The following is a 13,539-nucleotide window of genomic DNA, read 5'->3' on the forward strand; positions in this document are numbered from 1 at the left end:
TAATAGATATTTAAAACTCAGTTGCAGCAAAAAAACTTCTGAATACTAGTGTTGTTTGAGTATCTGGTTAGATGTCCGTGTTTAATTATTATAAAGAACGAACTAAAAATGCTAACTTTATTTTCGTATTTATTTTGAACATAAAAATTAAAATATGATTAATCTTAAATTAGCAGACATATTCAGCTTTGCAAATAGTTCTTTTAAGTGTGTAAAACGGCCTACATCAGATTCTCCCTGCATACTTTTGTTAATGAAAGATTTTTTAATTTTGTTTTGACTACACCAAACTATGTTTACCTAATTTAGGTAGCAATTTTAAACGAGTTGAATTTAAAAAAAGCCTCGATATATAAACTAGGCTAGTATTACTTGAGATTTTGCTTTCAAGACCCAGGGGCGTGGTGGCTCTTAAAAGCCTATGGAGGATTTTTATTAAAAGGCCTATATATGCAGTATTTTACCATATATGCTTGATGTAAAGGCCCATACAAAAAAAAATATGTATATGTATATATATATATATATATATATATATATATATATATATATATATATATATATATATAATAACTGACTTTATTCTAATAAATCATCAATACAAACTAGCAATTGGAATAGCACTTGTAATTATTATTATTGTTTGTAATACATTTGTAAATATTAATATTGTAATTTGTAATTATTAACTATTGTATTTGTGATTTGTAACTATTAATATTGTTTGTAATACTTCAAAATAAAAAACTTCAAAACAATACGATGCAGCGATCTTATGACACAATTTACTACAAGCAAATACGATTAGTATTTTATTGTTTGAAGAACATAGGCTTATACAAAATTAAAAATCAAAGATTTTAATTTTTCTATTACTATATAATGACATATTTTATTGTATAACAATATAAATTTTTCAAAATTATACATAATTTTTTTTCTAAAACAAATATTAAAAATTATCAAAAGTTAGAAATTCTTTTATAGATAGTTTATGCTTTAGTTTAAATCAGTGTTTTAACTTTTTTTTAACATTTTCGCATAATCTCACATCAGCAAAAATGCCGCTCTAAAAATGGTGCCGTTATTGACATAATTTAAAAATAAAAGTTTTATAACGTAGTTTCATTTAGCAGTTACTTAATTGAAAGTATTTCATCCTTTTTCCAAAAATGCTGTTATTGTTTTTTCATTTCAAAAATAAAGCAAAATTAAAATAATGAAAATAAAAAAATTTAAGCTATGGAATTTTTATAATTTATTTTAAACTTACCTATAATTAATAGTAATAAAAATGTGTTGTAATTAAGTAAATTGTTAAGGTGTAAAATGAAATTGTATTTGAAAATATTTGCGGTATTTCCACACCTCAATTAAAATAAATTTGTTAAATAATATGGTTTTACGCTATTTTTAAAAGGTTTTATTTGTGTATTTATGTAGTTCATAATTCAAAGTTTGCATAAAACATATCTTCTTTAAATGTACTTTTTGCACAGCCATCATCCTTTTTTTAATCTGTCAGAGGACATGACATTATGGAGTGAATTGTTTACATTAATACAAACTGTATAAAAATAAAAAACTTTATTTATTATAAAACAAGTTTATATCTGTTTCGAAACGCTACAAAAATGCAAAACATGAGTTCGATATTTATTTATATATAACTTAATTTAAAATTTAACACCAAAATACTTTTCTTAAATGAATTAAAACGCAATACAACTACTATATAGTTATTGTATTGCGTATTAATTCATTTAAAAAAATATTTTGGGGTTAAATTTTAAATTACGTTAATATTAGTCCAACAATAATATGGGTCTGCCGACTTTTTGAAATTTATTTTGTCAACATTGCGATCGTTTATGGGTTCATAATTTTTCTTATTAAAAAAATATCATAATAAGTCTTAAAACATCTACTTTGTTTTTAAAATATTATTATGCAAAATACGAATATAATTGCGCTCAAAGTTGAAGACTTTAAATCAAGTGATTAATAAAATTTAATTTGTGCAAACATAAATAAAAAAAAAAATTAAAATTTGCCAAAAGGCCCATATTTAGATATAAAAGTGAAAAGCCCATGCGAGAATCCCGCATAACCTCTAGGGCCACCACGCCTCTGTCAAGACCATGTACATTTTGACCATGTCAAAGAGTACTCCTAGAAACTTTAATAAGTGTTCTCATTTTATTGCTTGACTAATAATACAAAGTATTAAAAGTTAGAAGGGAATTTTGTTGCAAAAAAAAATTTAACTAAAACTTTTTTTTAGTTAAATTAATTGATAACTTATTTGCATTAAATCATTATGTAAGTTTTAAGAGTTCCATGTTAAATGAATTAAACAACTTAACAACATGTATATTACTGCATGTTTGATGATATCATAATGATAAAAAAGGTTTAAGTTATATCCATTCATTAAGTTATATCAATTTAAATAATTTGGTAAAATCCTAATACACCATTTTATGTTTTTTGTTTATTTTTGAATGAATATTGATTGTTTAACCAATATATCTAGTTTGTTTAAAAGGTTTTAATGAGTTTAAGAAATTGCTGACAATATATTAGTATTTAAAAATGTACAAATTTTTCAATAGTATTTGTCTAAAATATATAAAGTAAAAAAAAAAAAAATTTGTGTTTGCATAAAGTATACATAAGACCTAAAATCTAAAAGGCCTAATATAATGCAAACATTAATGAGTATTGAATTCTATATTTCCTTAACTTAATAAACAAACAAACATGATAAGATGACTTGATGCCTAAAAATTGACACCTTAGATGTACCCATAAATATTTAATAGTTTTAAAGTCAATTGATTGGTATGACTACTTTAAAACATTATCTTACTCCTATTGGAAAATACAAAAACTTCTTGGGAAAGTTTGACTTGAATTGATGGCTCTTTAGCTGGACAACTTCCAAATAAATTTAAATAACGTATATAATGTTTCACTGTGAAATACTGCATATTAAACATTATAACAGAAGTACACACACTTTTATTTTTTAACAAAATGGCTTTATTTTCAAGTAAAGCTCACATATCCTTATTGAAACTTTTGAAACATTGAAAGATTGAAACTATGAAAATCTTCTATTTTAGTGTATAGGTTTCTTTTTATACTCGTTTTTTTATTTTAAAAGAACGAGATAAAAAAATTGATAGCTATTAAAGAATAACCCTGACAAAACGTTTTTAGTAATTTTTCATATATTATCCAGTAATGTCAATTTATTAATAATACTTGAAAATTTTTTGATTGATAACTTTTCAATAGAACAGTAAAGAAAAAAATATTGTATGTTAATTAGTATTTAATGCAAATACTCCAGTTTCTATTCCTTTTTATTTAACCGATGAAAAACATTCCTCTGTATGTAATTATTTAACTGTACATAAAAATATACATTTTTATTTTAGTTTTTGAAAGACTTACCATACCATATATACTTTTAAGAACTCTAAATATAAAATATTTAGAGAACTTAAAACTGGATTATTTGACAAAAAAAAACACTTGATAAATTCAAATAAGATATATTAAAATATAGTTAAGTTTAAATTTAAGTTTAATTTTTGAACATATATTTAAACGTAATTTTATCCAAATGTTTTATGATTTGGTTTTACATTAAATATTTAAACTAACATGAAAATCAACGTAATCATAACGATCATTGCAATCTTCACATTTAGATCTCTCCCTGTTTTTTAACATATTCTTGATAACTCTTATTGTTATTACTTTAAGTATTTGTTTTCTTTATTTACAACTAATTAATTAAAAATTACCTTTATTCGAATCATCTGCGGATAATACTGAAGACATTGTGGATAACCCACCTGATTAAATAAACAGAAATTTATTTTTAATTGGTATAACACTATTCAAAAACTCAAAGTATAAAAATGATATTAAAAAAAATAATTTATTAAAAATCATAATCATTATGATCGTCATCAACAACTATTATTATAACTATATTATATAGGTGATTTTTATTGTTATTATTTTCATTGTTTGTTTTCTTTATTTACCACTATTTGATTAAGAATTACCTGCATTCAAAGCACCTTCTGGTAAATATGAGAGCGTTGAAAAAAACCCACTTGCTTAAATAAAAAGAAATATACTTTATACCACTATTCAATTAAGAACTACCTGAAGTCGGAGCATCTTTTGGTAATACTGAAGGCATTGTGGAAAACCCTACTGGTTAAATAAACAGAATATATTTTTAATTGGTTTAACACTATTCAAAAAGTATAAAATAATATTAAAATAAAATAATTTATTAAAAAATTAACACCATAAATATTATCATGGCCACTTATAACTATAATAAGGTAGGGTGGGGTAATGTGGGTCTACAGGGTAATCTGGGTCTAATTCATATTTATCTGTTATATTGATAATGGCTTTAGGTATAAAGTTGAAATTTTTACCACATTGTTATAGCATATTAGGCTAATTAATTTTAAAATATAACCTAGCTATGTAGTTAGAAACGGCACTTTTTTAGCTAAAATGCTAGATACATAAACAAAGTCATTTTTTTCTCCGTTTTTAAACTTCAGAAAAAATATATACAAATAAGGCATAAATGTATGACAAAAGGTTATTTTGAAAGAAAAGTTACTATAATGTAAGGATAGTATACCTGTAAGACACTAACACACATGGTTTGTTTAAAATTTGAAATATAATCAGGTGGGGTAAAGTGGGTCTATGTATGTATAATATTATGATATGTAATTATATTATCGAAGCTGTTGTTAGTAACATTATAAACCTATAAGTTTCATCGACCTGACTACTTTTTGGTTAATAATTCTTTAGAATTATTAAACACTTATGTTTGAAGTTTATGTCTTTGAAGTTTATATTAAAAAACATGTGTATTTATTTGTATGAAACAATACCTAGGTCAAATAAAATATTATATAAGACCTATATGGTGTTAAAATATTTTTTTGGTGATATTTTATGATTTATGCTAATTTATTTCACTAAAAGTTTAACAGATTTTTCATAAATATTACTTTAGAAAGTATTTAAAAAATCCCAAGATGTTATAATAAAAAAATAGAACCCAAGTACAATGCTGAGAGTTTGGAAAGAGCAATTATGTTAGTATGTGAGAAAAAAAAAATACTATTTATCATGCTGCTAAAGAATGTTCTATTCCTGAAGAAACATTGAGACGAAGAATAAAATAACAAGAATTTAATGCAAACAAACATGAAGGTCGAAAAAATGTGCTGAGTGATAATGATGAAACTATGATTGTAGCTGCAGCACAGTATTGTCAAAGATATGGTCTTCCATTTGATTCTCTTGACATTTGTAATTTAGTTGGTCAATTTTGCAACAACAATGAGGATAAAAACTCCTTTTAAAAATAGAATTCCTGGAAAAGATTGGATAATTTCTTTTAAGAAGCGTCATGTTGATAAAATTCGATTACGCAAACCTGAAATACTTACATTTTCAAGAGCTAAAAGTTTAACACATGAAGTTGTAGATAAATTTTTTACTATTTTATCTGATGTGATTCATAATAATAACATTGTACCAAGTAGTATATACAATCTTCACAAGATTGGGCTTTCCACAAATCACTTAACAAAGTACATGTTTGGATGTACAAATACTCTATTTGTACATCCAAAAAGCAAAGTTGCTTATGAACTGGCTGGTTCGTCTGGTAAAGCTATGTACTCTGTGCTGTTCTGTGTGTCTGCAGATGGAAGATATCTTCCACCATTTGTTGTTTTTAAGGGAGAAGGCTATCTGTATTCTAAATGGGCAGAAAATGGACCACCAGGATGTGCTTTTGGTGCAACAGCAAGTGGATGGATGCAAGACTTTCTATTTGAAAACTGGTATTTTACTTGAACTTTATAATTTTAATTTTTTTCTTTCAACTTTTTTTTCTTTCCCTTTTTTTAATAATGTATTTACACTGAATAGCCTTTGTTGCTCTTGAAGACATACAAATGACTTAATAGAAGTAAATACATTCTTTGTTTAGGTTTGTCAAGCACTTCATACCATTTGTTGACCAAGATCAAAAACCAATACTCCTGCATTATGATGGTCATGGAAGTCATTTAACATATGGTACTATAAAAGCGGCCATGGACAACCATATCCAAATTATTGTCTTCCACCAAATTGCTCACACTCATTACAACCATTAGATGTAGCTGTCTTTGGATCATTAAAGAATGAGTCGAGAAAAATTTTAAAGCGGTTTTTTAATTTACAGGTATCTCACCATTAAGTAAAGAAAAGATGGAAAGAAGAATAACAGGTATTGACTTTCTCAATCAAACACCTGAATGTTATAGCCCTAAATCTCCAAGAATACAAACACCAAGATCAGCTATGCAAGAAGCTTTGAGGTCAATCATATGTCCTAATGTATCTGCAGAAACAGCAGCAATAATTGAACAACAAAAGCAGCCACAGCAATAATTGAACAACAAAAACAAAAAAGGAAGAGAGTACAAGCAAAATGCACTCTCTTCCTTTTTTGTTAGCCATGACTAACCTTGAGCTTCTTCGGGTTAATGATTTTTAGATGTGCTGGTTTGTGTCTCCAATCGCCTGTTTCTTTCAAACACAAAACAAAACCAGTTTCTTTGCTTGCGAGCTATATGTTTAATTAATGTACATTTACATGTAAATAATGCACATACATAACTATACATTTAATTAAAGAATTGTATATTTAATTTGTAAACATTTTTACTCGATCACTAGTTTAAAATTCGATGTCAGAATCACCACTTTTTTAAAAATGGAATCAAATCTATTTAATTCCAACAAACTAGTCCTTCGAAAAAATTGTATTTTGAATAAAATACTCTCAAATAAGTCTCTAACCTAAAAATAAAAGTACTAACCCCAACTAAATATTCAGTAATACTATTATTTTTGTTACTATTATTATTATTACTATTATTATTATTATTATTATTATTATTGTAATCTAATGATAACAATAATGTTATTACTATTACTATTTTAGTTTTTGTTATATTTATTATTATTATATAATATTATTTCATTATTTCATTATTATAAATTGATATTGTTATTATTATTATTATTGTTGTTGTTACTAATTGTGATATTTTTAATACATAATATAACTAGTTAAACTGATTATACTTTTAATATTACAAACTAATGTTGTTGTATATGTATGTTGTTACAAATTTGTTGTTGTATATTTAACTATGACATCTTTATTACTAATAATACTATTATTTAATTGTGAAAATGTTTATAATAATATTAAATAAGAATGGCATAGTCATATCTCATAATCAGTAAATTTTAATTAAAACTGACTAGACCAACATGCTTATATACGTGTATGCCATGTACAAAAACAGTTTAAAAATTGTTTGAGAAATCTTAAACTTCTTTAAAAAAAGTTTGAGATTTCTCGCAAAAATTTTCTCAAATCACAGTTTACATTAGGTGTTTTTATTGACTTTACAAAAGCTTTCGATACTGTTGACTATGAAATCTGCTTGAAAAACCAAAATACTACAGAATAAACTAAGCAACTTTAAAATGGCTTAGAAGTTACTTATCAAACCACAAACAATTTGTTTTCGATAACAACAATAACCATAATGTCATTAAAATATTTTCTGTGATGTTTTTGAAGGTTCTATCTTAGGGCAACATTTGTTCTTAATCTATATAAATGACTTTAATAAAGCCTCAAACTTAATGAGTTTAATCATGTTTGATAACAACACTAATTTATTCCTTACAAATAATGAAGTATCCAAAATCTTTTCTACAATAAATGATAAACTTAAGAAACACATCTTCTTGTTTAAAATGTAACAAACTAACTCTTAACATTTATAAAACCAAATGAATTGAATGAATTCTTTTCTGGTCGCCCTCTAAAAAACCCTATTTATTCCAAAATATACATGAAGTATTGATTGAGTTAAAGTAAAAAGAGACTTTTGTTACTGAATTTTTAAGAGCTGTTCTTAAAAAGAACATAACATGGAAACCTTTTATTGACTTTATTTACAAGAAAACATTTAAAAGAGTCTTATTTAAACCTTGATCATATTTTGACAAAAAAACCTTTAACACAACTTTATTACTCATTTATTTACGCCAATATAGCATGTCAATGGAGCTTGGAGAAGCACCAAGAAATGTAAGTTACAATGCCTTTAAATAATTACCAAGTGGATCACATGCTTCGCCATCATAAGAATGTGATCCACTTAATAATTTTTGAGGATCTTTTACTTATTTCAAACCATTATTTATGGAGTTGAAAATACCTAATATTTACGAGCTTAATGTTTTTAACGTTTTATGCTTTATTTACATTAAGAAAATTGATTTAACCTTTTCTATCTTTAAAGGCCTTTTTGTTCTGAAAAGAATTAATAAATATATACTTGGAAATAAACATTTTGCATATGAAACAAATTGAAATACAAAGTTTAAAAAATTTTGCATTACGTTTTATGTACCATATATTTGGAACAAAATTGTTTTACTTATTTTTAAAATACCCTATACTTTTTGATCTATAAAAACAAACTCAAAAATTTTATTCTATTGATTAAAATATATTAAAATATTTTTTTAATAATTATCACATATTTTTCTTAATAACTGTTAGACTTTAGTACTTTCTTTTTCCTATTATAAAGAAATGTCTCAATGTATTTACTTTGCAGGCCCGTAGGAACAAAAATTATATTGGCAAATGGGAGGTAAGGAATAGGATAAAGAGGAAGGGGGGAGGGCAATACTACCCCAAAATAGTTTTAAAGACCTTTTTTTCTTTAGTAATTTTTTCAGTCAGATTCTTCTAATTTATTTATTTGAAAAATTATAGGAGGTAAGTGCTCATGCTGCCCCCACGTATGCTACAGGCCTGCTTTATATTGCATATTTACACAGATATGCACAATTTGTATTTTTACACAGCTATGCACAAAAGTTTAATCGAGATGGTAATTTTAATCGAACTTTTCATGGTTTCGTCAACTAAAAGAAGTCAGAAAAATAAATTTTTTTAATTTTTAAACAACCCATAAGCTATCCAATTTACATTATTAAGATAAGATAGTTCAGAAAAAAAAACCAAAAAAATTAAATAAATAATTACATAATCATAAAATGAGTTGCATAAAAGTTTATTGTAGTTAAGGTTTAAAACATAAAAAATTAAAAAAATCCTATTTTCCTATGATTGTACGATAAAGAAATTATATTTTTATGACCAAAATTAAAAAATGCCTAAGACTAACCTGGAGCTTCTTCGGGCGAATGATTTGTAGATGTGCTGGTTTGTGACTCCAATTGCCTGTATTTTTTAAACGCAAAACAAAACCAGTTTCTTCGATTGCAAGGTATACAGCAAAACCAGTCTCTTTGTTTGCGAGCTATACATTTAATTAATGTACATTTACATGTAATTACGGTACATACATAACTATACATTTAATTAAAGAACTGTACATTTAATTTCTAAACATTTTTACTTGATCACTAACTTAAAATTAGATGTCAGAATCACCGTTTTGTTAAGAATGCAATAAAACCAACAAAATAGTTCGTGGAAATAACTTTATTTTAAATAACATACTCTCAAATTAGTCTCTAACCTAAAAATAAAAATATTAACCCTAACTAAATATTTAGTAATAGAGTAATTCCATGTCAATTGAGCCAGGCCATGTCACCATACATCTCAGATTTTGCTGATTTTTATACAGTTGAGAGTACTTAGTAAAACAAGAAATTTTCGAAAATTTTAGCTTCTAGCTCCAAGAGGATCCTGAAATATGATCATTTTACTTTCAACTGATTTTGGCCGGGCCCCTCTTGTCCTCTCAGAATTGAGACCTTTGTTTAAAGGTTCCAAGTCACATAGCTTTAAAAATATTTGATATTTTGACTTAAAAATTTGTACCTGACTATTTTCAGGGTTGAAGAATCCAATGAAGTAATCAAAAATATAAAAAAATATTTTTAAGTACCTGTAATTATCAATATAAATAAATTTAGGCAATTTTTAATATGCTTGATTTTGATGCTCAAGAAACCCACGTGGCCTTGATGAAATAAAATAAAAAATTTTACACATTATTCTAAATTTTATGATTTTTCACAAAACATAAGAATTTTGACCTGTAAGTATATGGATTTCCATATATGAATAACGGGACACAGGCCCCACTTTTTTGTAGCAGATTCTTGCAATACATTTTCCACTACCTTTCAGACTAGCTAGAGCTATGAAAATTTCTGTATTTATATAGTGTTGATAAACAAGCATTTTAAAATTAAAAAAGGGCCCAAGACACTAAGGGAGGCACGTGTCCTACTTTTTTGAGCAGAATCTTGAGATGGATTTTTCACTATCTTCCAGACAAGCTGCAGCTCTGAAACTTTCAGCATTTGTGTAGTTCTGATGAACATGCGTTGAAATTGTTTCAGGTCAGACAACCAGATGGTCCATAGGGCTGGGACACCTTGGACCATGCCCCCCTTTTTTTCTCAAAAAAAAAATTTTTTTGTTTTAAACTTATTTAAGATAACTTTAAAACTATTGTCTTCAAATTTTTTTTTAGATTTTCATTTTTAACAGCGTTAAACATTTCATATGTTTAACAATGTTACCAATGTTTTCCAAAAATTTGGGAAACATTGATAACATTGCTTCCCAAATTTTTGTGATTTATATTTGTTCTATTTGGTTTTGATCATTCTATGTTCAATAATCTTTTAAAAATGTTTTAAGAAACTTAATGTTTATAAGAATTTTCATTTGCATGTATAAGATTAAAAACAGTCTAAAGTAATGGTTTTAACAGAATTTTATTTTGTATAATTTAAAATTTGAATTAAAAAAGAATAATATATTTTGCTAATTCTAAAATGGTAACAGCAAGTTTTTAACAGAAACAAAAAACATCCTGTCATTACACTAGTATAGAAGAAATTTGTTACCTATTAAAGTCATCATTAACATTTTTAACATTAACAATTTGAGTATAATTAAACTTTGTGAAAAGGAAACTTTTTTTTTGTCAAAGTAAGATAAAAGAAATCAATCACTGTTTAGTTTTGTACTACCATGGTGATTGCTTAAGTTGCTTTCATTAAATTAATTACCATTGGTTTCTCATTTTTAAATTAATTGTTTTTAGTGTTAGAGTAAGAATGGATTCATGTGATTTTGGGAAAAAGTTAAATGATACTTGTCATAAACTAAATTATTGTAGAAAGATTGATTTAAAGAAATTTGATTGCTATAGAGAAGATGCAAGAGAAGAATTTATTTGGAGATCTGGAATAACAGATCTCCAAATAAATTCTTCTCTTGCATCTTCTATATACAATAACATCTTTCTTCATCATGTAAAGATTTTTGGTACACACTCTGAAAAGAAGCACACAAAATGTTGTAATTTATTGGACAAGCATAAATCAAAAAGAAAAGCAATCAAAGGTAAATATTGTTGATAAAAAATTATTGTAAAATCTTTTTTGAATAATGAAATTAAAATCTACTAGTTTATAAAAGTTTGAAAAAAAGCTGATCTGGTTATGCATTATATATTGAAATAAGTACAAATAATTTTCATATTGATAGGTAATTACTAAAATTAAATTGTTCTTTTCATTTCAGGGAGTCATGCATCAACATTAGACATGGCAAAACAATTAAGAATTAATCTTCCAAATGTTGTGTCTGGATATCAACTTTGTTGGAGCTGCTTTGATGCTATAATCAGTAAATTTCATGAACAAGATAATTGTGAACTTAAAAAATCTATTTCATGTGGTACTTCTGAAAAGTCACCAGAGGCATTAAATGTTAGTTTAGAAACAATAGGTGTATCCCCCATAAAACTTCATAGCATTCCAAAGCATCAACGGTTATCTGTTGCTAAAAGTAAAGTTATAAAAACAATGTCAAAGTATGAAGATCATATTTCAAAAGTATATAATGTTAGGGAAGAAGAACTGAAACATAAAATTCCTCATACGAAAACTATTGACAAAAGTAAATGCGATGATCTAGACAAACTAACAGCAGAAATAAAAGAAAAGTTAATTGTTTCTGACCAAAGAACTAAAATTCAGTTGTTAACATTTACACCCGAGTCTTGGTCAAGAAATTTTGCTGCAAGATATTTCAACGTCACTATATACGAAATTAAAGAAGTGCGCAAATAATGAAAATAAGTGAGAACTTTTTTAGTTCCAGGCACTAAGAAAGGAAAAATATTTTCAGAAATAACATTAAATAGAGTCAACAATGTATACCATGATGACGAATTTACTAGACAAAGCCTAATAAAAAAGATGACATAAGTATTAGTAGAAAACAACACACGCAAAAGTGCCTTATTTTATGTAATCTTAAAGAACTTTATGTTTCTTTTAAAACTAAATATCCTCAAGAAGTTATTGGATTTTCTAAGTTTTTCAGTTTAAGACCAAAATGGTGTATAATTGTTGGAGCATCGGGCACTCATTCTGTTTGTGTATGTACCCTCCATCAAAATGCAATACTCTTGACCAATGCTATACAAATAAAATGTACTTTCAAAGATCTGATGACAAAAGTTGTTTGTGATGTGACAAGTAATGAGTGCATGGTTCATCGATGTCCTAACTGTCCAGGTATAGTTTCTTTAAAGAAGTTTCTGGATGCACAACTAATTGACAATGAAGAGGAGGTGTCATTCAATCAGTGGGAGAAAACAGATAGAACAACATTGATCTATCAGACAACAACAATGGAAGAATACAAATTAATGTTATCAGAGGCAATAAACAAGTTAACAGCTCATTCCTACATCGCAAAATATCAAGCAAGATATCTAAAGCAACAAAAAGGAAAATTTAGCAAAAGACTGCTGTATTGTCTTAGGTGACTTAGCAGAAAACTTCACTTTAGTGATTCAAGATGAAATCCAAGGTTACTATTGGTGCCAAAGTCAATGCACATTGCACCCCGTTGCCCTCTATTTATTAAATGATAATGACCAACTTGAAGAAAAATTGTTTTGCTTCATGTCAGAAGATAATGAGCATGACACTGGTTTTGTGTATGAAATTCAAACACAAATAGTTAACTATTTAAAAGAATATCATCCTAAAATTTCAAAGATTCTTTATTTTTCTAATGGTTGTGCTGCACAGTATAAAAATCACAAAAACCTTTACAATATCTGTCTCCATAAAAATGATTTTGACATTGATGCAGAGTGGACATTTTTTGCTACAAGCCACGGTAAGTCACCATGTGATGGTATTGGTGGCACTGTAAAACGATTAACTACAAATGCAAGTCTACAAAGGCCCATAAATGACCAGATATTGAATTGTAACAAAATGTTAGACTACTGTACTAACAATATTAAAGGGATTATTTTTTTCAAGATTGAAAAAGAAAGACTGACAGAATTGCGCACCACTTTGAAAACACGT

The 13,539-nt window shown here is 26.5% G+C and overlaps 1 protein-coding gene across 1 annotated transcript in view; it reads right to left on the reverse strand.

The window, feature by feature from the left end:
• The window catches only part of LOC136074134 (uncharacterized), a 49,565-nt gene that overhangs the window by 7,466 nt on the left and 28,560 nt on the right, over positions 1-13,539 (reverse strand). Inside the window, exon 4 of the mRNA XM_065786435.1 lies at positions 3,819-3,869. Within this exon, the coding sequence (XP_065642507.1) occupies positions 3,819-3,869 (51 nt within the window). The remainder of the gene's footprint in view (positions 1-3,818; positions 3,870-13,539) is intronic.

The sequence above is a fragment of the Hydra vulgaris genome, chromosome 01 (genome assembly GCF_038396675.1).
Source record: "Hydra vulgaris chromosome 01, alternate assembly HydraT2T_AEP".
Taxonomy (NCBI): domain Eukaryota; kingdom Metazoa; phylum Cnidaria; class Hydrozoa; order Anthoathecata; family Hydridae; genus Hydra; species Hydra vulgaris.